The 26075-nt window shown below is 50.3% G+C and overlaps 2 protein-coding genes across 2 annotated transcripts in view; one reads left to right on the top strand and one right to left on the bottom strand.

The window, feature by feature from the left end:
• LOC113425704 (hepatocyte nuclear factor 6-like) overlaps positions 1–16322 on the bottom strand; it is a 30644-nt gene extending 14322 nt beyond the window's left edge. The window contains exon 1 of the mRNA XM_026687952.2: positions 16249–16322. The gene's annotated coding sequence lies outside the window, so the exon portion shown is untranslated. The remainder of the gene's footprint in view (positions 1–16248) is intronic.
• Positions 16323–20194: 3872 nt separating this feature from the next.
• Positions 20195–26075, top strand: ENSA (endosulfine alpha). Its single transcript, XM_087943322.1, has 3 exons — positions 20195–20422; positions 22417–22545; positions 23236–26075. The coding sequence occupies exons 1-3, from the start codon at positions 20363–20365 to the stop codon at positions 23404–23406; spliced, it is 360 nt and encodes a 119-aa protein (XP_087799448.1). The 5' UTR covers positions 20195–20362; the 3' UTR covers positions 23407–26075.

The raw sequence follows: 26075 nt of genomic DNA, 5'->3' as shown, positions 1-26075 counted from the left end.
CAACTCTGTTGGACCCAGAAAATTTCCCATAAGAAGCCTGGTGCCTACAGCCAAGAAGCTCCTTCCTTCCCATAACCCAAAACCCTAATTTACCTGGCCAAATAAACATCTTGGCAACCAAAGCTATTTGAGGACTCCCTTCTTGATGAATTGCTAAATTTCTAGACACCCCCCCCCAAGACCTCAAGCACTGAATAAGAAATGGAGAAATGAGCACCAATTTTCCCTGTTGATAATCCCATAGGGATAATTTAAGATCTGATGAGAGATCTTCCTTCCAATTTTGGCCAGCAACAGATCCAACAAGAAGGAGATTTCAGATCTGGATATATATTTTTTGCAAGAGAGGTTTGTTTGCTGGAGGGTCTGGGCAGGAAGAGGCCTCCATGGACATGAAAGAGGGTCCTTCTAAGATGCCCTATTTCTTAGTTTTTGGACACCGTTCAAGGGCCTGGATGTTCACAGTTAGAGAACAGCAGCCTCGGAAGTGTCCTTCCTACAGTTCTTTCTGGCCTGCAGCTGCCCATGCTCGCATAGGTGAGCACAGGTGAGTCCGCTCACAGGTCTTTTTCTGCTTTGTTAACTGCACAAAACTGGAAAACTGGGGTGCCAGCATGGAGGGAAGGACAGCTAGAAACAAGGCTGTGAAACACGGACAAGAAGCTGTGAAGATCCCAATTGTTGAAAAACAAAACCATCAGGAGATCATAACCACTTCAGGTTGCAGTCTTCAGGGTTACACAAAGCACAAGAGTTTCAAACCTTTTTTTTATCAAGGGAGGCAGTGAATAATGACAGCTTTTGTCAGTCTTCCTTTCAGTGCCCCCTCTTTAAGAACACACACAGACACACACCAGTCAAACAATGGGAAGTTGGCGACTTTCTGGTTACATAAATCCCTTGGTTAAAAATAATATTCTGCTCCAGCTTTGAACAAAGATATAACTCCAAAAATGTTTGTGCATAAATACCTCTTAAGAGGAGGTGGGTGTAATGTTGTTGGTGGGCAGTCAAATATCTTTGCATGGTTTCATGAGGGTCTTTTGTTAGGATCCAAGTTAATGGTTTCCAAATTATATATTTTGAGGTGGTTTAGACATGAAAAAAATGTCCTTTTTTGTAGCCCATTGAGGCAAGCATCACCTTTCAAAACACAGCAACTATTTCTGCCTTGGGGGGAAGCAGGGGTTTGAGAAGGTTGGTTAAATTCTGCTCATTTTACGTATTTTCAGTATTTATCTGCTGCCCTGTTAAGGTGGCTCCTGCCACAGGAATGGAGTGAGTTCATGGCAAGGTAGCAGCAGAAAAATACAGAAAACCACAGAAACATAATAGCTAAATCAAAATGGAAAAACAAGCACAAACTCTTTAAATATTCATCATGTGAATTTCTGAGCCATTAAATCCTAAAAGCAGATGTCGCTTCTGGACGAGGTGGGCCAAATAAAAATAATGCACAGATATCTTCTCAATTAAACTCAAATGCATTATCAAGAGAGAAATGAGGGTCTGGGGGCATTTGGAATTGCTCCAGGATGGGGTAGTGCCAGCATTTTTTAAATGGTTAAAACTGAGGACTAGCTGCTTGAGAAAGCAATGCCCGGTCTAAACATGGCTATTTTTGCAATCGGCTTCCTCTTTGCATCTATCTATCTATCTATCTATCTATCTATCTATCTATCTATCTATCTATCTGCCTATCTGCCTATCTACCTACCTATCTATCTATCTATCTATCTATTTAAAAGCTTGTGAATAAGAGGCATTAAATGTTAAGAATCCTGAGGCTTGTTTAGGCCCAAATCACTAAGACACTGTAAACTCTACATTAAAATATTGGCCAACATTCAAAGCTTGATGTTCAAGGGTTTTTTAAATTAATATACCACCACCCCACTGCCCACTTAATTCCTGTTAGGTCGGTTTACCAAGATGCTATTTGTTGTGTCAAAAGACTCTGCATATTTTTTAAAAATGATTTTATTTCCTTCTCAGTTGATTCCATGGATGGTATGGGGTGTTATTTCTGCGTATGTACATATAGGGGTTAATCTGGCATTTAAAAAAAGAATCTTAAGAAAGAGCATTTTGTATAAGTAACCCAAATATTTGAGCCTGATTGAGGGAAAAGGGAGTTTGCTTTCCCTCCTTTGCCTTCTGCATTTTTTAATTAATTTGTAAGCATCTTGGCACAAGAATGGTAGAAACTGGGTCTAATTCTGGCCAGAGAGCGCCAAAATCTGACTGTTGCAATATTCATTAAATATACACTACCCTCTGCGAGCAAAGCAACTGCTGAAGCTTCCGCAGCGATCTGAATGACCTGAAGTGGAGATTCCTTTTGAAAAAATAATAATGATGATGGTGATAATTAAATAGACGATCAATCTGGGATGGGAAAGAAGTTGGAGGTAGGAAGCCCATTCCATTCTAAATTAGATGAGAATTTTAGACAGAAAGGAGTTTCAGGGGTGAGCAATAATTAAAACACAAGTTGGTTTTCTTTTGGAGATCTTTTGACCACGAACTACTCACAACAGCCTCCACCGTGCCAATTAATCAATATTTTGCAGAAATCTGCTGGAAATTCAAGAAGAGGGAGAGGGGGAAAAAAGGGGCTTCTAACCCTTTTCAAGTGCTGTGAAAAACGTCGGTTTGGAAAAATCTGTTTTTCCAAGGCGCTGTCCGGGCGTTTAGGTGCTGAAATGGCTCCGTGTGATTTCCCCTCTTAAAATTTTAATAGAAAAGAAATAATAGAAACCATCTTTTTCTCTGCTAGGGATCTATATTGTCAGAACCTGAAATAAAATTCTTCCAGTTGTGGCAGATTTAAAACAAATAACAGCAGATCAGAGAATATTTTTGCACTTTCCTCCTAGGCAAACACTATCAGATGGACTTTTCTGCTGGAATGGAAGAAAAAACTTACTGTAGTTCTCCAGGGTTAAACATCATTCAAACAAACCTTCCTTTCCCCAAAATATTCTCCACTGTAAACTTCAACCCAAGTAGGAACCGTACGTTTTTCTCAAATATGCTGCATTCTTCCAAACCAAAATAAGACTCAGTTCTCTCACCGACCACTTGCAGGAAATTCACACAGGAAAAACAAAACACAAAACCCCTTATTTTATTTCCACTCTTTGTAAACTGCGTCTCTGAAGGAAGAAGACATTTTTTAAAAATGTAAAAAAAAACCATCTTAAAAAATATTCATAGTTAGGAGTTTTTAAAGACCTTAAAGATTTTTTTTTTAAAAAATGTTTTTGGCCAAGGATGCCAAAAAGTATCTGCTTATTGTGAAAATCTGTGTGTGTTTTCACTAGCAACCCTAAGGATTCCCCCTTGTTTATTTTCCTGCGGCTGCAAACTTTACACACAACTGCCGTTAAAACAACTTGTGAATAATGTTGTACTCCCTATTCTGGTTTAACAGTTATGAGGCTGTGATTTGGAACCCTGTAATGCCTTCATTCCTCCCCCCCAATAAGTCTCAATACACTTGTCACATCAGCGGGCTTTTTTATCTGCATACACTCACACAAACACACATACACACTTTCTCTCTCCCCCCCCCTTTGGAAGGAGTTTAAAACACCATTTGGTTGATTAATTGTCTTTTATTGATCAATTTTCTATTTGGCAGAAACTGGACCTTTGGCTGCATAGATTTCAATATGTTTCCTAACCTTAAAAGGCAAAAAAAAATACTCTTGGTTTTTTTTTTTAAATAAAATATACAGAGAGAGACAGGAGCTGGGTTTGTTTCTATTCTAGAAAGCGGGGTAAGAAATATGGATTTTTTTCCCCCCACTCCCATCTTTCATAGTGAGGAAATAAAGACACCTTTAATGCAATACTGGAAGATGAGCCCTTTTTAACAACATGGAAATTACATTATATAAATTTAATATTTTTCCTCTTTAGGGAAGAAAAGTGAAGGGCCCTGCTAATGAAACCCCAGCCAGGCAACCTTCAAACTTACCTTATTTCATTTCTGCGGTTCCTTTGAGGGTGGGAGGAAAATATGATTTATTATTTATTACAATTATTAAGATGGGGCAGTCATCTCTCTCTTTCTCCCCTTTCTCAGGGATGGAAGAGTTTTAAGCGAGCCCGGAGATGAAAACGAATGTGTAAAGAAAAGGCGATTAAACATCTCGATTCCTGCAAGGATTTCATCAGCTTAAGGTTAGGAGGCAGCTGGCAAAATTATTGTTATGGTTATTAATATTATTTTCCTGGTTAGGAGCCTTGCTACTTCTCAGCTCACTCCCCCCCCCCAAAAAAAACCCCTTCAGGACAACCTCAAACGTTTCCAAAGTATCCAAAGAAAAAACTTTAAAAATTAAGGGCTCCCCGCCCCCAACACGCCCGGTTGTAACTCCAAGGAGTTTGTTTTGCAAAATTTTTATGAAGTTGTGCAAATAGTATCTTTGAGCATTACTCAGGAGGAGTCCAGGCAATAATAAAAGTGGGATATAAATAAATATATAGAATAAATGCAGGAAGGGGGCAGCAGGCACGTTCCGTGGGGCTTACTTCGAAGTAGACCCTCGTTTGCTGGTCCTGCGTGGGTGGGGTGATTTAGGAGCAGTGAAAAGGCGTGGGAATCGGGCAGGAGGGTGTTAAATCTGCCTCCATAAATCTCTGGTGTGTATTTATTTTATTTTATTTGTGCAGCCGCCTCTCTCACGGAGGGGAGCCTGAGTGGCATACAAAGATTTTGTCTGTCTGTGTGATTCACGCACTCGAAGGTGCGTAGATCGCACGCGCACACACACACACACACACATATGTATGTATAAAAACACCCACCCACAGGTAGACCACACACAAATTCAGGGAACCCAGGAAGAAGCTACCTAGCTATGCTGATCCTCATTATAAATTCCGATATTTTTTCTCTCTTTGGGGTGGGGGGAAACACCCGACTCTTTGTCCCGGGGCAAAAAAATGGCTGGCACCCAAAGGCTCCTTCCACACCCCCATAAAGAAAAAATAGACTATATTTCGTGTTTGGGGAGGGGTGTGCGTGGGGAGGCCTCCCTTGGGGGCTCGGGGGCGTAGGCGCGCCTTGCAGGGGGAGCAGGCGAGCGGGGAGGGGCGGAGGGGGTCCTCCGATTTGGGACGGGGAGGACAGAGAGCCCCCGCCCTTCCTTAGGGAGCTGGCAAAGCGAGGCGTTCTCGCCCCGGCTCTGTGCTCGTCTGAATTCTTCCCTCGCTCGCGTGTCCGTGTTTCCCCCCGCAGTCGAAAGACGTGGGCCTCGTTGGGATTGTAGGGGAGGGCGGGGGGAGGGGAAGGGCGGAATTCGGGGAGCAACCCGAGAGGGGAAAAGAGGGGGGCCCTTTTGGCCCGACGCCCCAGAGAGGGGGGACTTCGAGGGAGGGCAGAAGAACCACCTGGAGCGGGGCAGGCCGGACATTTGCCCACCCGGGAGACGAAGGGACGGACGTGGGCAGCGGGCAGAGTCTCTTTGGGGAAAAAAGCCTCTTTCCCAAAGTTGGTCCCCGCCGGGGAAGGCAGGAAACCCACCGGGGGCAGCTCCCTCTCGCGGCTGGGGTGAAGGGGCCCGAGGGGCGGAGGCCTGCGGGAACCCTGGAGCGGCTCGGGCGCTTTGGAAAAGGCCACCGGCCTCGCAGGAGACGGGGAAGGCAAGAGGAGGCGACTCGGGCGGGCTGGGCGTCTGAGCGGGGGAGGAAGAGGACGGAGGGGGTGCGAGGAATCAATTTGGGCAGCGCCTCTTGGAAGAGGAAGAGAGGAAGAAAGGAGGAGGAGGAGGAGGAAGAGAGGTGGAGGAGGAAGAGGAAGAGAGGAGGAAGAGGAGGAGGAGGAGGAAGAAGAGGAAGAGAGGAGGAAGAGGAGGAGGGGAAGAAGAGGAAGAGGAGGAGGAAGAAGAGGAGGAGGAGGAAGAAGCGAGGAGGAGGAGGAGGAGGAGGGAAACCGGACCTATCTCTGCGCCGCTGAGAGCGCAACCGGGCAAAAAGGCGCAAGAGAGCCGGCGAGGCCCGGGCTGTGCCATCCTGGCCGGAGTGCCCAGCGCGTAAATCGGCGCGCCATCCAAGCCGAAGCGCCCGTTTTGGCCCAGAGCCGGCAGCTTCCTCCCCTCCCGTTGCCCCCAGGGGCAGGCCGAAGGCCCGAGAGCCCCCTCCCTCTCACCGGCTGGGCCCCGGGGGTCCCTCCAGCAGAGGAAGCCCCCCTTCTTTGAACAATAAAAATCAGCTTTAAAAGTCCCGGCTGCCCTTGCAACCCCCCAAAACAACCCTAGCATTTCGCTGGGAAAGAGGTTGCAAGGCGAAGGCTCCCCCTCACCCCCTCCCCCGATCACAGTCTCTGCCCCGAGGGGGACGCCAGAGGAAGGGGAGCCCAGGCTGAGCTGAGCAGCCCCATTTGGGAGCTAATCTCGGGGGTGCAGGAATCAAAAGACCCCCGAATATTTGCACGGAGACTCCCAGGGAGGGGAGGAGTTTCGCTATTTGGCCCTGGTGGGGGCACCTCTAAACTGGACCCCCACAGGCCCCTGTTTCCCCTTTTCCCCTTTAAGTAGGATAATCCATGTCTCTTTCTTTCTTTCTTTCTTTCTTTCTTTCTTTCTTTCTTTCTTTCTTTCTTCCTTCCTTCCTTCCTTCCTTCCTTCCTTCCTTCCTTCCTTTCTCTCTCTCTTCCTCCCTCCCTCCCTCCTTTCTCTCAAAGGGGGGGCAATTTGGACGGCACATTGCTGGCACCTGCCTTCATTGCAACCCCGATTTGGGGCCCGAGGCTGCCTTCCCAAAAAGTTTCTTTTTACTTTTGCCCCGAATTCCTCCCGCGGCTCCGTTGCATCAAAGCAAAACCACGGGGCGGGCGGGAGGAATTTTTCCCCACAAGTTCACCCCCCCTTCCCTTTACTCTTTGGAGGACTCTAAAGGGGGGGGCTGTAAAACACGCGCAGCACACCCACCCACCCAGAGCAGCCGCCGCCGCCGCCCCCCGGGTGGGCGAAGGGGAGAGGGAGGGAGACATGTTTTAACTTGATGAACGTTGTTTCAAGCATTCCCAGGAGACTTTTGCCCCAATGAAGTTTACTTTACAGATAAAGGGAAGCGGAAGAGGGTGAAATTGAATTAAATTCCCGTATTTGCCACCGCTTGACAGGCGGAAAAGGAGGGGGCTGGTGGGGCTGGGAAGAAAACAAGCGAGGAAGAGGGAAATCCGGATGATTATTTGAATGGTTTTGCATTGAAATATACCTGGATAAATAATTTATACCTCTGCATCTTTAGTTGGTTTTTTTTTTTCTGCCTGCAACACAAAAAAACGTGTGTGTGGTGTGTTTTTTTGTTCTCCAGTTTTGGCTGAAATTGAGATATTTTGGCTCAATCTCAGGGATTATTTTTTTCCTTCTTTTTTCCTTCCTATTTCTAGCCTCCCTCAAACACCCCAAGATTTCTGTGGTGCCATCACAAATTTTGTGGACTTGTCACTCTGGACTTGTAAAAATCCTTATTATGATGATTATGATTAGGATTGTGATGATGATGATGATGATGATGATTATTATGATGATGATGATGATGATGATGATTATGATTTCTATCTCAGCTGACATTGCAAGCAGGGGTTTATTATTGATGGTAGCAAGAGGCGTGTGTTTGTGTGTATGTGTATATATGTGTGTGGTTGTGTGCATGTGTGAGGCCAGGCCTTATAAAACCCAAAGCCAAGTTGAATTTATTCTACTGCATTCGGGTTTTTTTTTTAAAAAAAAACACACATGCACGGAAATATCTAGCAGACTCCATGCGCTCAATTTCTTTTATTTTATTTGTAAAGATCAGGGCTTGGAGTGGGAAACCAAATTATAATCTTAAACCCAGAGCTGGAGAATGAAGGCTCCTTGAATTTATAAAATTTACTTCAGAGTAAAGTATGTATAATGCATGAACAGGCAGCGATCAAAACATCTGAGCAGTACATTATGAATAATTTTTCTAATTGTTGCGCGGAAAGGAAGAGTCAGATGGTGCTTTTTAATGCAACTTGCTTTAAAATTAAAAAAAAAATACTTTGATTAGCTGGCAAGCAAGTCTTCCCACTTCCCTTCAACCCCCTTTTCCTTTATTGATCCGTCATTCTCTTTATTGATTGCTATATAAAAAGAACCCTCATCCTTGTCCATATCAGAGAGATTTCTAAACATGCCTGATGCCTTTTTCCTTTTCTTTCACCATCACAATGAAAACACCGCTGAATTTTTTTTCCCTTGATTGGGCTCAAAAACATGGATATTATCATGTGTGCAAGAAAAAGAGTCTCTATTTATTTAACAAACCTTACGATAAGCAATACTATATATCTTGCAGTTGTTGTTTTGAAAAAAAATCATTCTGGGTGTGTTATTCTGTTATTTTAATTCTCCTTAGACCAGGTATTAAAATCTTCCGGGGGGGAGGGGGCTGGTATCTCTATTAAGGAACAAAGCATTAAACAAATCTGACATATTGCAAATATTAAAACACACTTCCAAAGCAAGCTAATAAATCACATAAGATTCCAGAATTCTCTATCTGCATGCAACACTGTCCGGCTTTTCCCACTTGAAAACACCACATTCAAATTGTGGGGCATCAGAACTAAGAAACGTTTCAATTTGCAATGCTGAAGACGCCTTTCCTGCAACCTCCCACCTTCAATCATATCCTGCTTTTATCAAAACTATACCAAAGATTCTCAGCCTTCCTGATTCCATCTGAGATACAGATACACAAACACTTAAAATATTACCCTGATCCTCGTTTGAGAAAAAAAAAATTGAGGGCAAAGAAGAAAGTTTAAAACAGATTGGGTGGGTAAAAGGAAATTACCTTTATTCCGATACTAAAATGATATTTTTTTTGTTTTGTTCGTGTTTTGTTCTCTTTGGAGGTTGTGTTTTCTCTACCTTTCGAGAAATCAAAGTGGTAATTTTAAATACTGAGCAACAGATACTTTTAATATACTTCATTTTGGAAGTCTGCTTGATGGAGAAGCTTCTGCAAAGGTTTATTAGTTGCAGAGAAATAAGGAAGACCTCTCTTTCTGTCTTTCAAAATAGATTAAGTTGGGCCCCAGTATATCGACGGCTGGGTGCAGAATGCAGCAATTATTCTCTAATTTTAGATTTGAGCTGCCTGAGAGGCAGGAGGCTGAAAGAAAATCTCCCCAAATCAAAATCAGCTCCCAAATCAGTCAGGGTTTTTTTTTTTTTTCCCCCCCTTACCAATTAACTTTCAATCTGAAGGGATTGAAAACGCCAGGAAATTAAGGAAATGGAGTGTAAAATACCTCGTGTCCGGCCTGTCTTTGGTTAGGGAAGAGACTATCCAACAACACGCCTGCCTGGCTGTCGAAATAAAACATCAAAGGAAATCAATGAGATGCATTTCCCATATTTTATGAGCCCTGGATGAAGGTTTGGAGACTTCACTGTCTGAAAGCCTCTCCAACCCTTCTGGGCTTGGAAAGCCGGAGAAGTTAAAGCTGCCGAATTAAGCCGGTAATGAATTCCCAACTCGAAATTTCCAAAGTGATCCTTAGAGTCAGGAATTGCATTTTGAGTCCAGGTGGACATTAAATCCATTTTCAGGGCCTGCCAAGCACCCATGGCTGGTGGAAAATGGGCATTTCTGCTGGCCCTGATCTAAGCCTGACCTCTGGATCGGAATCGCGTGGGGTTGGCCCATCCAGCCTCAAGGATGGAGATGTTTCCCAGTCAATTCCCTGCCTTAGAATCTCCCTTCGTGGAGGAAGGATGCCTCCTTTGCTAAGAGTTGGTAAGTTGAAATGAAGTTTGGTGAGGATTATGAGGATAGTGACGCAGAAGGTGACATCTTGAGCCCTTCCTGATTTCCCCACTGCCATTTCCTGCCGGTGCCCCCTAAATCGCATCCTCACGCACGGCCTTTGCAGACAAACAGTTTGCCATCCTTAACTCCAGAGGGTTGAATCATGGGGGGTATAAATGGACACGGACTCGTGGCAGGGATGCAAAGTTGGAAATGAGGACCAAAGTAACCCCCTCATTTCAAGAACTCCGAAACCTTCGCTCTCTCGCCCTGGTTGCCCATTTTCAGGTTAACAAGAGTTGGAAGGGACCTTATAGGTCATCTAGTCCAACCCACCCGCCCATTTCTGACAAATGGCACTCCAGCCTCTTCTTGAAAGAAATTTCCCTGGCGGCCTCTTTCATCCACCCTCTTCCCATCATCCCCAGCTGGCATAGACGGGCGTGGGAGACTTCAGCCCCGGAGCCCTTTTCTTGCTAGACGTTGCCCATGTGGCTGGTCCATGTGTGCGGCTAAGCTGGGCGGTTGTTAAGTGAATCACCGCCGCTGTTAAAGCAAACCGTGCGGTCCTTAAATGGCTTGCCTCTTTCAATTTGCCTCTCGGAGCTGGGAAGATGAAGCGGCCCTGGTCAAAAACAGATTCTGGGTGCCGAGCGCCTGGATTTTAATCCCGAGGCCGCGATGGTCATCAGTGCGAGGACCCCCTGGTCACTTTTTCCAGGGCCTTCGAATGGCCGCTAAATGAACAGTTGTAAGTTCAGAACCATCTCTGTATAGAACTTCCCCAGGGCCACGTTTAAAGCGACACAGACACACAGACACACACACACACACAGATAGTTCAATGAAGTGGTCCATCCCTCCCTAGTTTCTCTCCGGGTGAGCCAGAGGGGGCTGCTGCCCGACGTGCTCCATGCAGTCACAGCCTCCGGACCCCCCTCCCCATAATCCAGTCCATGTGGGGCTCGTAGCCGCCTTATTAATGGGAAGCTTCCTAATTAATAGATTCAGTCAAGAGGATCCTCGCCCCTTCCGCCCCCCCCTTCTCTTCCTCCCCGGCCCTGGGAAAGCGGCTGCGTCCCCCTCCCTTGGCCCAAGGATCAGCTAATGAAAACAAATCCCCCAGATCAGTTCATTTGACAATGCAATTTAATTATTCCCTTAAACCAGATATGAGCATTTCCAGAGTGGAAAGTTAGATTGGGGAGGAGGAGGAGGAGAAGGAAGAAAGAAGAAAGAAGAAAGAAGAAAGAAGAAAGAAGAAAGAAGGAAGAAGGAAGAAGGAAGAAGAAGAAGAAGAAGAAGAAGAAGAAGAAGAAGAAGAAGAAGAAGAAGAAGAAGAAGAAGAAGAAGAAGAAGAAGAAGAAGAAGAAGAAGAAGAAGATTTGCAACTTAGCAAAGACAGCAAACCAAGCCTTCATTTAGGAGAGGAGGAGAGAGGGAAGGAAGGAAGGGGGGAAGAAAGAAAAAGAAAGAAAGAAACGGGGTTCCAGCCATCCTGCATCCCTTTTACAGAGGGCCCTAAAGCATGCATCCCTCCCTCCCTCCCTCCCTCCCCCCTCTCTCTTTCTCTTTCTCTTCTCCTGAAATTCCACCACCAAGAATACAGTTAAATTTCAGTTTCCTTCTCCGTGAGGGACATGTTTGCAGAGGTCTCCAGATGCCCCGCTCAGACGCTGATACGCAAACGGGCCTATTCGTTTATTTCGCTTTTTGCTGACGTATTTTTTCTTGGGTTCATCTTCGTTGTCGTATGGTTGACATACGACGATCAGTGGAACGGCTTTCCTCCAGAAATGGTGGGCCCTCGATCACTGGAGGTTTTTAAGAAGAGACTGGACAGCCACCAGTCTGGAATACTATAGGGTCTCCTGCATGGGCAGGGGGCTGGACTAGAAGACCTCAAAAGGTCCCTTCCAGCTCTATTCTATTCTATTCTATTCTGTTCTGTTCTGTTCTGTTCTGTTCTGTTCCGTTCTATTCCATTCCATTCCATTCCTTATTCTATTCTATTCTATTCTATTCTATTCTATTCTATTCTATTCTGAATCCTATTCTATTCTATTCTGTTCTGTTCTGTTCTGTTCTGTTCCGTTCTATTCCATTCCATTCCATTCCATTCCATTCCTTATTCTATTCTATTCTATTCTATTCTTATTCTTATTCTTATTCTTATTCTTATTCTTATTCTTATTCTTATTCTTATTCTTATTCTTATTCTTATTCTTATTCTAATTCCTCCTTTCCCTTTCCTTTCCTTTCCCTTCTATTCTATTCTTATTCTTATTCTTATTCTTATTCTTATTCTAATTCCTCCTTTCCCTTTCCTTTCCTTTCCCTTCCTTCCATCAATCATGTTAAAGAAGAACCCCAAGGGCTCTGGGCTGGCTTGCTGGTCTCCTGCAGCTCATTCCCCCCTGCTTAAAAGAAGCTATCTCCAAAAAAAAAAGGCCTTTTCCTTCCTCGGGACACCCCCAATCACTTTATTGGGGTCCCTCCCTCCTTTTTGGGACGGGGGAGTTATCTAGTTACCCTGCTCCCCTTCAGCAGATCCCCCTCCAACTTCCTTTGCCGGTCATCCTTTCCAAGTTTCTCTCCCTTCCCAGGGCCACGAAAGGGGCTGTGCGAAACCCCCGTCTATTTCACCTTCCGCTTTTTAACCGCCTTCAAAGCTGCCCCTGCTTCTGGGGGGCGGGGCGGGGCTCCCGTTTCACACCCCCAGAAGAGGGCAAAGGACGTGGGAAAGGAAAGGAGGCGGGAGGTTTCATTTGCAACCCGAGGCAGCAGCGCCCATCTCCATCCATGCCAGCTGCAGCATCCTAAAAAAGCTGGCCATTTTGCAAGCACCGCTGCGTCCTTCTCCTTCTTCCCTCGACTTCTGGATTCCTCATCCAGATGTTAGGCCCCTTCTGACCCTGTTCCCGGATGCCCCCTTTCCTTGCGCCCACCGCTGCCTGGCCTGGCCTCTCTCTCTCCCCCAAAATCCCCATTGAAGTGACCTCTCTTTCCCTGTGTGCTGCCGCCCAACCAACTGGCCTCCGATGCTGCGGTAGCCAAGGCAACCACGCCTGACCCCGGCCAGCTCCGAGGACCGGCCCTATCGATTGCAAAGATAATAAATGGACAGCAGCAGCCACGGGCCCATTTCCATATCGTTGGGGGACGGGGGGACGACAGGCTTTTGGGTCCTCTCGGAGGGGAGAAAGGTTGGGCACCCATGGGGCCAGCCGGGACGGATGGGGAGCTTTGGCTGCAGAGGGGCATCAGAGGCCATCCAGATGAGCCAGTCGCTGGAGTCTCACCTGGGGGCCACAATGGCCTTGCGGAGTGGGCCTGTGGGGGGCGTGTTTTGAAGGTGGCTGTCTTTGACCGGAGGGTTTTAGGACCTTGGAGGTCATCTAATCCAACCCACCCATCCACCCAAGCAGGAGACCCTAGACCAGGGGTGTCCAATCTTGGCAACTTTAAGATTTGTGGACTTCAACTCCCAGAATTCCTCAGCCAGCAAGCTGGCTGAGGAATTCTGGGAGTTAAAAGTCCACAAATCTTAAAGTTGGCAAGGTTGGACACCCCTGGTCTAGACAATTTCTGACAGATGGTGGTCCAGTCTCTTCTTGGAAAGTTTCCAAAGTGACGGGAAGAGCTGGAAGTAGTTTCTTGGTGGCGGAGGGAGAGAAACGAAGGGAGAACAGAGAAGAAAACTCCACATTTTTTTAAATTCTAACTTCCTCCAGGTTTTTCTACCATTCCAGGATTTACTGAGTGGGAATGAAGGTTTGCAGGCAGCAAATAGTTCTTTCCCCGATAATGCCAGAGTCCAGTTTCTGCGGTCAAGAAAATGGGGCCTTCACAAAAATCTGTGTCTTGTTCGGGATATTTTGTTTCTGCAAAAAAAAAAAAAAACAAAAAAAAACCCCTTCCCCAGCAGGCAAAGACCCAGATCGATCCACAGAGTGACCTCCAGGGTTGTCCGAGGGGTTAAAGGTCAGCAGTTCCCATCCAGGCCTCAGGGACTGGCCAAGGGGCTAATTACAATCCGGCCAGAAGAGGCTCAGATGCACAGCAGTGCATCTGTGGCCAGGGATGTTGGGGGAGCCCCCCCTGTACCCCTTGTTTCTTACACACACACACACACACACACACACACACAATACAGAATTCTCCCTCCTGCCTTTATATTTCTGCTCGAGGGGCCAAAGGCAGTTAGAGGCCGTCTTCGACTTAAAATGACCACAGCCGAGCCCAAAATTCACATCGTGAAGCGAGACATTTGCTAAAAAGGGCTTTGCTCTGTTTTATGACCTTCCTTGACCCCCGGGCGTTAAGTGAATCACTGCAGCTGTTAAGTCCCTTGGGGGGTTGAACGAATCCGGCTTGCCCCCTTGACTTTGGTCGTTAGAGGGCCGCCAGAGGGGGATCAGGGGGGACACAGCGACAGTTGTAAGTGCGAACCATTTGCTGAGCGTCTTGGAGTTTGACCCCAGGAGGACGCTACAAAGGTCGTAAGGGCGAAAAACGGACCTGAGTCCCTTTTTTTTCAGTGCTGGTAAGGTTCCGCCCTCCCCTCCAGGGCAGGCCCTCCTGCCCTCTTTTCCTCCACGCCTGCCTTCCTGGGGACTAGGAACTTGAAAAGCTCTCCCGGCACTCAACACCTGCTGCTGACTTTGACTGCAAAACGGAGCAATATGATGATGATAATAATAATAACAATAATAATAATAATAATAATAATAATAATAATAATAATAATAATAATAATAATTATTATTATTATTATTATTATTATTATTATTATTATTATTATTTTAAAAACCACCCTGATTTCCCTGTCCTTTTGTTTGCTCCTGCAATGACCCCTCCATAACCCAATGCCCAATGAGGAGGAGGAGGAAAGAAGAAGAAGAAAAAGAAGAAGAAAAAGAAGGAGGAGGAAAGAAGGAAGGAGGAGGAGGAGGAGGAGGAGGAGGAAAGAAGAAGAAGAAAAAGAAGAAAAAGAAGGAGGAGGAAAGAAGGAAGGAGGAGGAGGAGGAGGAGAAGAAGAAGAAGGAGGAGGAGGAGGAGGAGAAGAAGAAGAAGAAGAAGAAGAAAAAGAAGGAGGAGGAAAGAAGGAAGAAAGAGGAGGAGGAGGAGGAGGAGGAGGAGGAGGAGGAAGAAGGAAGAAGGCGGCCAACGAATCCTCATCCGGAATAAACAAGACTCTGCTATTGATTTCGGCCTATGGTTAGAGAGGAGGAATTGCAGCAGGGCTCTGCGTGGACAGCCGGCTTCGGCTGCGCTGATCAATAGCCCAATACATCAGGCGTAACCATGGAAACCTCGGGTTGCAGATGATGATGGGGTGTTGGCAGCGGAGGTGTGTGCGGGGTGGGGGGAGGAAGAAGGCAGAGGGCTTGGAGACGAAGATGGCCTCTGATCTGGGGAGGAGCCCCCTCCGCTCAGGAGATGCTTTGGGGGGGGCATTGCAGACACCCCCCCACTGCTTAAAAATAAATAAAATGCTGGTCTTCCTCCCTCCCCTCCCCCCTCCCCCCCATTGCAAGTAGAAGCCAAGTGAGCAAGCAAAGTTTTAGGGTTTGGGTTTGCATTGGGGAAACCTTTGGCCGGTGCCAAGATGCACCTTTCCGGGTTTCACGGCACGGTCTGTGACCGGCGTTCTGTGAATCCGGAAGGCTCTGGCACCCTTTGGACCAGTTGGTATTGGAGAAGAGGAGCAGATGGCAGCCATCCAAGCGGTGGCTGTGGAGATGGGTTGAACCAGGTATTCAGGACTACAACTCCCAGCATCCTCTCTTGCGGGGAGAGGGAGGGAGGGCCCCCCCGAGTGGCCCCTTTCACAAGAGGTGCGTCGATGCTCCCTAAGACACTCAAAAGTGGCCTGGAAGGATTTGCAAATAAATAAATACGCCACGCAAAAAACAAGGAAAATTCCTTTTAGGTCACGGATTAAACACAACTTTTGTCTTATTTATTTGCAAAACCGGTAACTTCTGGCCTGGACACTGACGGTGCCCCACGCCCCACTGCAAGCAACACGCAGAAGTGGGAAGAGCTTCAAAAGGGGCCACGACTTGGGACGACAAACACACCCCCTCCGGATCGCCTGTACCGGTTGTGCCCCGGATGCTAATGTTGTTTCAAACCGGGCAGGCGGCATCTCTCGCCCACTGCATGCAGGGAACTATCGGCCCTCGGATTTCTGCATTGTTTAATTTATATTTAGTTTTAAAATCTGTTTTATTATCTTGATTGGGGAGGTGGGCATGCTGCTGCCCACCTCGTCTGCGTTTGGATCCGTAAAGCTGCCAGGTTGGGCCTTTGGCTTAGAAACCCTCCTGGTTTGCACCAGGAAGGGCGCCCCCCCTCCTGGCTGTGCCTGGACGGCCAGGCCTGGGCAGGATGGCCCGGCCGCTGCCAGGGGAAAGGAGCATGGGTCCCCAGACTCACCTCTGCGATGCCAGTCCTGGAAAGGGGCACCTCGATGGCGGAGAGCCTGGCTCCAGTGTGACGCCACGAGGCCGAGGGGTCTTCCCCGGTGCCGATACGAGGCCAGCCTGTCCCTCTGATTTCCAAAAAGCCCCCTCGAACCCACAATCAAACGTGGCACGGGCTCCTACGCGTGCGTTACACACTCACTTTGTCCTCCTGGCAAATTAAAAAAAAACGGCTCTAACAATGTGGCACAGCCGTGCAAGCGAGCGAGCGAGCGAACGCATCCCAGGGAGCAGAGAAGCCGATTGCCGCGTGGCTATTGATTTTCCTCTCCCCCTTATTCCACCCCCCCAGCCCCTTCCAGCAGATCAATGCAGCCCCAATCAATAAGCTGGGCGGGAGATTCGCCCATGTGGCACACACTGCAACATGGGCTCCTCTCTCTCTCTCTCTCTTGCACATGCAAACACACTTTTGCGTGGAGAAAGCAGGAGGGCCGTTGTGCACAACGATGCTGGTTGGTTTTTTGGCTTTTTAAACTTTTATGTTAGCCCAGCACATGCTGCCAAACCCCCTCAGGTGGGAGTTGTTGGGCAGGTGGGAAGCTGAGGGGCTTTCCCCTCACGAAAAGACCTTTAATGCCCTCACAACAGCCCTGCTAGGGAGGCCAGGGCAGAGAGAAAAATAACTGGTCACTCAGGCCTTTTCATCAGTCTAATCAGAATTGAACACCCGCTTGTCTAAACAGGAGAGGAACAGGGTCAGCCAGCCCCACAGCAAAAGCTTTGGCGCCTTTCTCGTCCTCCCCTTTGTTTTCTCTTCCTCTCAAACCCCGATTCCTGGCTTGCTATCAGCAAACGTCAATGGATGCCGCCAGGAAAGTACAAAAAGAGAAGAGACCGGAAAGGGCCGCTGCAACCCACCAGGGATTCCCCAACGTTTCCTCACTGGGATCAGCCAGAGGGCAGGAGATCGAGGTGGTGGTGGGATCCCAAGGCAGGATCGGTTGGTCTCTGAGCCCCATAGTTTTGGGGAGCCTCTTGGCCAAAGATTGGTGGGGGGGGGGGTTCAGAAGAGAGAAAGAGGCGGCTTCGGTCCTTCGTCTTCTTCCTTCCTTCCTTCCTTCCTTGCAGTCCTATTGATTTTTTCAAAGCCATTTCGAGTAAATCTACCCACCGACTCGGCCCCAAGGAGCTTAAAAGACTTGACAGATTTTATTCAACCCCTCAATCTATTTTAAAACGTGTCGGTCTCTGCGCCAGAAAACGGTCAGAGATCTGCCGAAGGGCTGCGGACAGCCGCGGACCGGAGATTTCAGTCCCAGAGATATCTCAAAAGTCATTTCTGGGGGGGGGTGGAGGGGGGGAGAAAACGCACAGCCGGCTGCCAAACGGGCCTTTTTTCCCTCCTTTTATCTCCTTGCTTGCTTGAAACTGCAGCCTCCTCCAATTGACGAGAAAAGCGCGTATATATTATATTTTATAGAGTATAAACAACAGATAACCTATAGGATATAGGAAATAATTGCCACCTAATATTAATTATGAGATACCTAACTCGCTATCAAATGTATTGAAGGAAAATGTAAATCAGTTCTATCATAGAAAGTGTTGTGACATTTATTTGTATGACTTTTTGTCTTTCAATCTTGTATATTTGCGTATTTTAACTTTTTGTATTTCATAGTTTTTTAATAATTATTTAAAAAAACAACAACCTGCTGCCTCCTTCCTGCAAGGCAAAATATATATCCTGCAAGCATGTATGTATGTGTGTGTGTGTGTGTGTGTATAGAAAAAGAGAATATATATATATATGTGGGAGGTTTCACTGAAGAGCAGAGACAAGTTTTAAACAATGCCATGTTTGTTCTTCGGTTGGCTGAGGCTTATTTCCAGGCGAAACGCCAACCCCTTGGGCATTGGGGTGCTGGGTGTTGTGAAATTTGCCTTTGGGGGTACAAAACCACCCGGAGAACCTTCTCGCTTCTGGCCCCTGAAGCCAGCAGACCCCCCCCTCCAATGCATGATTAGCCCCCCCTGGATCATCCAGCAAGGGGCCACCCACCTGAGCAAGGAAAGGCACCAACCCCCCAATAAATAAATCTTGCATCCGGTTTGGCCTTCCCAGTGGGGAGAGAGGGTGGATCGAGCACGTTTCCCCCCACCCACCCAGCCCAGAACTTGGAAGCCCCCAACTCGTTGCTTTCGTTCTCCTCTCGCCGGTTGCCATAGCGGCCACGCAATTCTGGCAGTATTGATGTTCCCCATTGATCTGTGTGCGGTGGTGCGGTGTCTGGACATGAGGCAGGGCCATTGTGCCGGAGAAGCTGACAGACACCGATCAATGCGCCCTGCCATTTTCCAGCCCTGGCCCACCCCGTCTGCAGGGCGGCCAGCCTTCCAGGGAGGCGGCGCATGGCTGATCCCCACCGGGTATGGGGGAAATGGGGGCAAGGGGGGGCAGAAGGCCGAGGGGGGCTTCTCTCTTAAAGCAGCAGCTATGGAGTTGCCCCCCCACTCCAGACTCAGGTCCTTTCCTCCCCCCTCAATGCCATCCTAAACCTGGCCCAGCTCCTAGAGACCGAAGGGAGGGGGCTGGCACCTTTGCCAGGTGGAAGAGCAGGAGGCGTGGCCATGCAGATGAAGGGGTGGGGCCATGCAGGTGGTTTACCCCCTTCCCCTGTCCTGTGGCTGGGCCAACCATGTCCCATCAGGCACAGCCACACAGGGAAGGCACCTTGCGGAGGCCAATGGGCTTGTGACCAGAGGGGGGAAATCAGGGAGATTTTGGCTCTTCTGGATGCTTGTTGATGCCGGGAAGTGATGGCGGTGGAGACCCCTGGGAGGAGGGGGGGGAGTGCCCTTTGCCCGTGGTCTGGTGCGCGGGAGCATGCAAAGGCCAAAGGCAGTTTCGGCCATCCCCCCTGGCGCCTTTGTGGCCTCGGCCCTCCCCCTTGGCTAATGCGCCTTTGCAACCCCCAGAGGCCTTTGGTGGCAGGGCAAACTGACCACCATTCGTGGCTGGAGAGACCAGGATAGGCCAAGGCGACTCATAGAAATAGCACAGATGGGAGGGGGCTAGACTAGAAGACCTCCAAGGTCCCTTCCAGCTCATTATCCCTTCCTTCCGTTATAATTAGACCAGTTTGGCGGGGTTGGGGAGGGGCGACCAAGGCTGATCCCGTCCCCACCGGGAGCCCCCCCGCGCCTCCTGCCCCTGCCGGCCTTCCCGCGGGGTCCGGCCTGATCCCCTCTGCGACCCCGGCCGCTTGTCCTGCGGCTGGACCAAGGCTGGAAGCGCGCGGGCGGCCTCTGGCGGCCTATCCCGACTGCAGCCAGGCGGCTCCGGCAGCGCTCTCGGGCGGAGGGGGGTCGACGGGGACGAAGGACCCTCGGGGAGACCGGGGCGCAGAGCGGGGCCTCTGGGGGCTTCCTCAGCCTGGCCCGGTCTGCAATTCTGCATCTGTTGGGGGAGGCGGGAGGGAAGCCCTCTGCAGTGCTTTAGGGCAGGGGTCTCCAACCTTGGCCACTTTAAGCCTGGAGGACTTCAACTCCCAGAATTCCCCAGCCAGCTTTGCTGGCTGGGGAATTCTGGGAGTTGAAGTCCTCCAGGCTTAAAGTGGCCAAGGTTGGAGACCCCTGCTTTAGGGCTTGCAGAGGCAATCTGTTCGTGCTCAGGGGGATGCACTTGGGAGCAAGTGGGGTGATGCACTCTGTCCATGCTCAGGAGCACCGCGCCGGGATGTCCTGATGGACTCTGGCTCAATGATGAGGCTGTTTGCCCCGCCTTCTCCGATTCCTATTGGTCGAGGGCGGTGCCCCTCTAATTCGAATATTTTTCCCGCCTTTCACAGTTTGTCAATCCCTGCGTTGGAAACCGAGCGCCCGATTGGTCGGCCGCCATGTCTCCCGCCTCCGAGCGATCGCCCGGTGATTCGCTACGAGGATGGCGGCTCCTCCCCGTGGGCGGGGAATAATGAAGCGAGGGGGCGGAGGAGGCGGCGGCCATTTTGGCTCTCCGCTGACAGGGGCAGGCGAGCGGGAAAGAGGGCGCCGGCCGTGCCTGGCCCTAGCGCTTCTACCCTCGCCTTCCTCGGGCCGCCCGGCTCGGCTCCTCGCGCCTCGCCATGTCGGACACGCGTGGCGGCAATGACAGCCGTCCCGACGAGACCGGCGTCGAGAAACAGGTGAGGGCGGGGAGGGGCCGAGCAGCCCTGGTGGGGGAAGTGTGCAGAACGGGCGGCGTGGATTGGTCTGCAGCTCCGCCACTCGGCGCCGAGCTGCTCCCTGATTGGCTAAACCCTAGGAATGCCCGGGGGCTCATTGGTCGGCGAGCTCTCCGGCGTTCGGGCCCGTGGGGGGGCGGGGGAACGATCATAGAGAGGAGCGAGCGCGGCTACCCGCAGCCCGAACTTCCGGTTGGGAATTGCTTCCCCCTCTTGCCCGCGCATCTTTATGGTGAATACCCTTGCTGGGGAAAGTCGCGCGTGGGAAGCCGGCCAGTTGCGTGTCGAGCGACCCGAGCCGCCTCTTGAAAGCGCAGCGCCTCCTCTGTCGCCTTACGGAAGGACATGAACTCCCCTCCCCAGGCGGGGGATGATGGGCCCTGCCGTGCATCCCCGCTGGGTGATTCGGTCTCTTCCTGGACACGGCTGGCTGGGGAATTCTGGGAGTCCACAGGCAGTAAAGGGGCCACAGCTGCCCGCCAGTCCTCCCCCACGGGGTTGGCCCCAAAGAGAGGAAGACCTTCAACTCCCAGAATTCCCCAAATGGGCCTTGGGTGGAGTTCACTTCCTGGAATTGGCCAGGGTGGATCCTGGGAGTTGAAGTCCGCGCCTCTTTCAAGGGGTTGAAGTTGGGAGACGCTGCGGTAGACCTCGCCCGACCTTTTCTCCCCGGCAGAGTAGAGCATCTTAACGGGACAACAGAGCCGGAAGGGGCCTTGGAGGTCATCCAGTACAACCCCCTGCTCAGAATATAGAATAATACAGTCGGAAGGGACCTGGGAGGTCCTCTAGTCCACCCCCCTGCTCAAGCAGGAGACCCAAGATCATTCCAGGTCCAGGCTCTTCCTGAAAACCCGCAGCTTCTGGTGGTGAGCTGTCCCACGGGTTAATTGTCCTAAGCTTCGGCAGCAGCTTAGATAACAGCTTGGCACCTGGGGGTAGGGGGGTGGGAGTTGGGTGAGACCCTCCCTAGCGGCCCTCTCCCCCCCACCCCCCATGTCTGCTGCCCTATGTGGTTGGCTGAACTCCTTGCCCCAAAGGCTTCCACTTCAAGCGAAGAGACGTTGCAGCTGATGTGGCCCATCAGGCCGCTCCAAATAAACCACGAGGGGGGCTGGCATCCCTGCAAAGCTCACCCTGGCAAGGTTCGGTTTCAGGCAAGAATAACTGACAGGGCATCCGGCTTGGCAGCAACAGCGCCGGCAGCAGAGATGACAATGTCAGGAGTGAGCATCTGAAAATAACACCAGGACGAGATCCAGCTATTGTAATGAGAAGAATCTGTTTTCAAAACAAAACAAAACACACAGACACATACACACCACGGAAGCTCGTTTGAGATCAGCCCAACCCGATCAGCAATATATTACTGTCTTTTGTTTTTTTTAAAAAAGTTATTGTTTTAATGATCTTTTTATTTGCTGCTCTGTGACTGTCATAAAAGATGGATTGATTGAGATCAGCACAATCTCTTCCAGTGTTATCTTAAGAGAGGCTGGCATGGCTTAAAGAAAAGATAAATTCTTCTAGGGGTGGAAGAAAGTTCAGGAATGTAGGATTGGCTCTCAGATAAGAGTTTGAAAAGCGTGACAGTCTTTTTTTCTTTTCTTTTTACCCCGTCCAGTTATTTATTTATTCTCTTTTGGTTCCTGTTCATCAGCATTCTAGAAATATCTAGCCGGCCCAGGAAGAGGAAGGTCTGGTGCTTCCAGAACGTAGAAGAAACAGGGGTGGATTAGCGGGTGAGAGTCAGCGGGGGTGCCTCCTAATGCTCAATGCACTGAGGCAGATATTAGGAATTTTGCAAATTCTTTAGTGTTGTGCTTTGAACTCCCTTCAGAGAGCTGGGAGGTGGCTCTTTCGATACACAAAGTATTTTCTGTCCCTTCAGGGCTTAATGGCTGTTCTTGATTATTATTATTATTATTATTTTGGGGTGCCTTGCTTTCTTTCAGGACACGCAGGAGAAGGAAACGGGCATCCCCGAGAAAGAAGAGGAGGCCAAATTAAAAGCCAAATATCCCAACATAGGACTGCAGAAGCCCGGGGGTTCTGACTTCTTAATGAAGAGGCTGCAGAAAGGGGTAGGTGAGCCCCCAGAGGACCCCCCCCCCTCCTGGAAAGCAGTCTAGGGAAATCAGGGTGGCAGGAAAGGAACCAAAACCCGGCTGGGTGGCAGCTGATAAGAGTGAATGGGTGGCTGCCTGGCCTTGTGGAGCGTTTGGGGGAGGCCTGGCTGGAAGCGGGCCTGGCTAAGACTCTTGGTGCCCGCTTGCAGGATTCCCACCCGGTGGGAAAGCCTCCGTTTGAAAGGAATAGGTTGGAAACCTCTCTGGCGTTTCCGCTGTTTTCTGGCAAAGCCGGCCCATATTTTGCCCTGAATGTAACCAGATCAGTCCCTCTGTGGCACATGGGAGCAGCAGAGGGGAGGAGAGCACCGGTCGGTGGCTGGGTGGGCTAGGGCAGGGGTCTGCAACATTGGTCACTTGTGGACTTCAACTCCCAGAATTCCCCAACCCTGGGCTAAAGGAAACAACAGGCCACGAATTGGAGGCGGGGCCCATTTGGAGGAATTGGTGGCCGCAGCTGTTACTTGGTGAAAGGGGCAGCAGGAGGGGACGAGAGGTTGGCATCTAGACGGGCCTACCTTGTGCCAAGTGGCAGCTCAAAATCCTCTCCTTGGAGCCTCTACAGGGGCCTCTCCTCGGGCCGCCATTTGCGGTGGCTTCTCCATCCGTTGGGACCCAAATCTAACCCCGTCTTTTCTTCTCCAGCAAAAGTACTTTGACTCCGGAGATTACAACATGGCCAAAGCCAAAATCAAGAACAAGCAGCTGCCAACGGCGGGTACCGACAAGAACCTGGTGACCGGTGACCACATCCCCACGCCCCAGGATCTCCCCCAGAGAAAATCGTCCCTCGTCACCAGCAAGCTGGCAGGGTAACCTGCTCTCCTGAAGGGATTTCTCTCTCTCTCTTTCTCTCTCTCTCTCTCTCTCTTTTCCATTTGGGGGGTTTGGGGAATTGGGTTGGTTGTTTTTATTTTCTCCGTTGTCAGACTGAACTGAACTGAACTCTGCTGTACCCCAGACGCACAGAGCCTCCACCGTGGTGGGTCTCTCTCTCTCTCTAGTCATCAAAGCCAGAAGCCAAGACATGGACTTGTGTGCCGTTCTGGTGTGTGTTTTCTTGCTGCTGCGGGTGGGCAGGCTGTGCAGCAGGGATTCTCGGGGGGCGACACCGCTTTGCTTTAGATCGCCAACGCTCTGTCCTGTCCATTCATCCTTCATCGCTGGCTCCGGAGGGGCAGGAAGAGGCCGGTGCGGAGTTAAAATGGTGGCTCCGTACCTTTAGGACGACGAGACCCATCCGCGACAACCCCGGGCTGCACAAGCCTCCAGCGATCCGAAACGCCCAGGAGCCGCCTCACCTTGAGGGAAGAGGGCTTTGCGGTCAGAATCGCAAAACACAACTCGGTGTTGTGTTTCCCCTTCTAGAAAGCTGGTTGAGGGAGAAGCGGGGCCCTTCCAAGGCCTTGGAGAAGCTGTTTAGCAGGGCTTGGAGCTTACAGGCAAAAATGTCTTCCAGACTTAGAAGCTTTTCCCGGGAACGTCGTCCGATGCCGGCTGCCAGGTCCAACCTCCCCTGGATCTGCAGCGAAGCCCCGAAGGCCGCTGGTTGATAGAAACCAGGACGTGCCTTCGGGCCAAGCCCTCCCAGGCCTCGAGTCCAGGCACCTGGCCGGATTGAAAGGGCTCTCCCTTCCTCTCTGCTGTTTGCCACGGCCTCTCAGACCAGGTGGGTGCGGACCTTCGACGGGGTGTAAACGTGCCTGCGTGGAGGAGCCCTTTGGGAAAGAGATGCGGGATGTAAAATCCTCTCGGGGCAGGAAAAAGAGATCTGGTGGAATCGTCTTGGGAGTGGATCATGGGCGCTCGGCCGGCATTGGCCAGGAGCTGTTGGGGGCGGCTGCTCGTGCTTCCTGGCCAACGGCTGGCTGGTCTTGTCTCAGGGGTGGGCGCCTGGCTCACGCCCCTCTCGGAAACTCAGCCCTTGGGAGCCCCGGAGGCAGCGGATGGCGGGTCAAGGCAGTTCGAGGAAGGGCTGACGCCCTGGGCAGCCAAGGAGTCCGAGGGCCCCGAATTCTGAAGGGGAGGAGCTGAGGGATGACCGGAGGTTTGGCTTATTGAAACGCACCGCCCTCGATTCACGACGGGGAGATCTTCTTTGCCTGCCTTTAAAAAGAGGAGTATTTAAAGCAGGGGCATCCCATTCCAGCCACTTTATAAGATGGGTGGACTTCGGTTCCCAGAATCCCTCAGCCAGCTGCGGAATTCTGGGAGTTAAAGTCCACGCATCTTAAAAGTGGGCAAGGTTGGACATCCCTAACTTAAAGCATCTAGGATGATTCCAACAGTGTTTTCCCTTCGATCAGCGGAATAAGGAGAGAAACCTACAACTTTGAAGAGGGAGTTTCTTCCCCCCCGCCCCCCAGTCGTCAATTAAGACGGCTGGCTGCAGAAACGGAAGGGATGAACCGATCGCAGGATCCTCCGGGCAGCCCAAGGGAATGACCTACAAGGTCCCTTCCAACTCTGTTAATCTGTTAGATTAGAAAGCAGGTCCCCTCGCTCAGTGTCCCCCCCCCAACCCTTTGGAATTCGGGGAGCTTCTCCGGGGGGCCTTCCCAAGAGCCCGCGGCTACGGAGAGCCCATCTTGGCGGGGCCGGCCTGGCTATTTGCAGGGGGGTGGGGGGTCTCCAGGGAGGTTGCGAGAAAAAAGTTGGAGGTTATCCGAGGGGCTGGGCAAGGAACAACCAGAGCAGGGGTCCTCTTGAGGTCCGCCGGCCACCCTTCCCCGCTCTCTGTCCTCCGTCTGTGTTCCTCGCTTTTGTCTCCCAAAGAGAATAAAAATCCTGTATTTTGGAGGTGGGAGTGTCCCCTCTCTGCCACGGAGCTCGGTGGGTCGCGACACGGGAGGGTGCCCCCTTGATCAGCCCCCCCCTTCCCCACCCTGCTGGGTGGTCCATGGAGCCCTGGGAGATGTGTCCATGGGGGCACCGAGTAGGGTCTCCGCTTCCCCCTATTTATGCCCAGAGGCGCAGCTGCTTCCTCCGAAGCCCTGTGGCGCTTCGAGACCCCTGCAGAGCGGAGCCCCCTGAGCCCGACGTCTGTCCCAGCCATACTGTAAATAGGACCCAAGTCTTTCTCTCTCTCACACATATATATATATTTTCATTGTCTTCATCCTTCTGGTGCTTGCTTTTTCTAAGAAAACCAAAAAAACAAATTGCAACCCCCCCAAAAAAAAAAAATATGACCGTGCACACATAATTCTCTCTCTCTCTCTTCCTCTCTCTCCCAGCTCCCAAGTCAGGGGTGCCCCCTCTGCCCTCCTCTTCCTCCTTCCCGCAAACCATGCTGGGTGCTTCAAAGCTGCTTCTTCGACAAGAGGGGCAGGGGAGGGAATTGTGTTCTCTGGCTTTTGGCGACCAGCAATTCCCGGGGTGGTTGGTGGTGGGCTGTGACAAAGAAAAGGGAAAGAGCCAGGTGTGGACATGGGAGTGACAAACCCTTTTGACAATAAAAAATAACCCTTGTTTCAACCCAGGAA

This window comes from Notechis scutatus, chromosome 14 (genome assembly GCF_049901735.1).
Source record: "Notechis scutatus isolate UNSWTSFEM ecotype Mainland chromosome 14, rNotScu1.2, whole genome shotgun sequence".
NCBI lineage: Eukaryota > Metazoa > Chordata > Lepidosauria > Squamata > Elapidae > Notechis > Notechis scutatus.
Note: the sequence above shows the minus strand (reverse complement) of the source record. Positions and strands in the feature narration are given on the sequence as shown.

What these genes read in the sequence shown, in the direction of transcription:
- ENSA (XM_087943322.1), top strand. Translation starts at nt 20,363, where the DNA reads ATGTCGGACACGCGTGGCGGCAATGACAGCCGTCCCGACGAGACCGGC. An exon ending in AGACCGGCGTCGAGAAACAG is followed by an intron (nt 20,423 to 22,416) that starts GTGAGGGCGGGG and finishes GCTTTCTTTCAG; the next exon opens with GACACGCAGGAGAAGGAAAC. An exon ending in TGAAGAGGCTGCAGAAAGGG is followed by an intron (nt 22,546 to 23,235) that starts GTAGGTGAGCCC and finishes TTTCTTCTCCAG; the next exon opens with CAAAAGTACTTTGACTCCGG.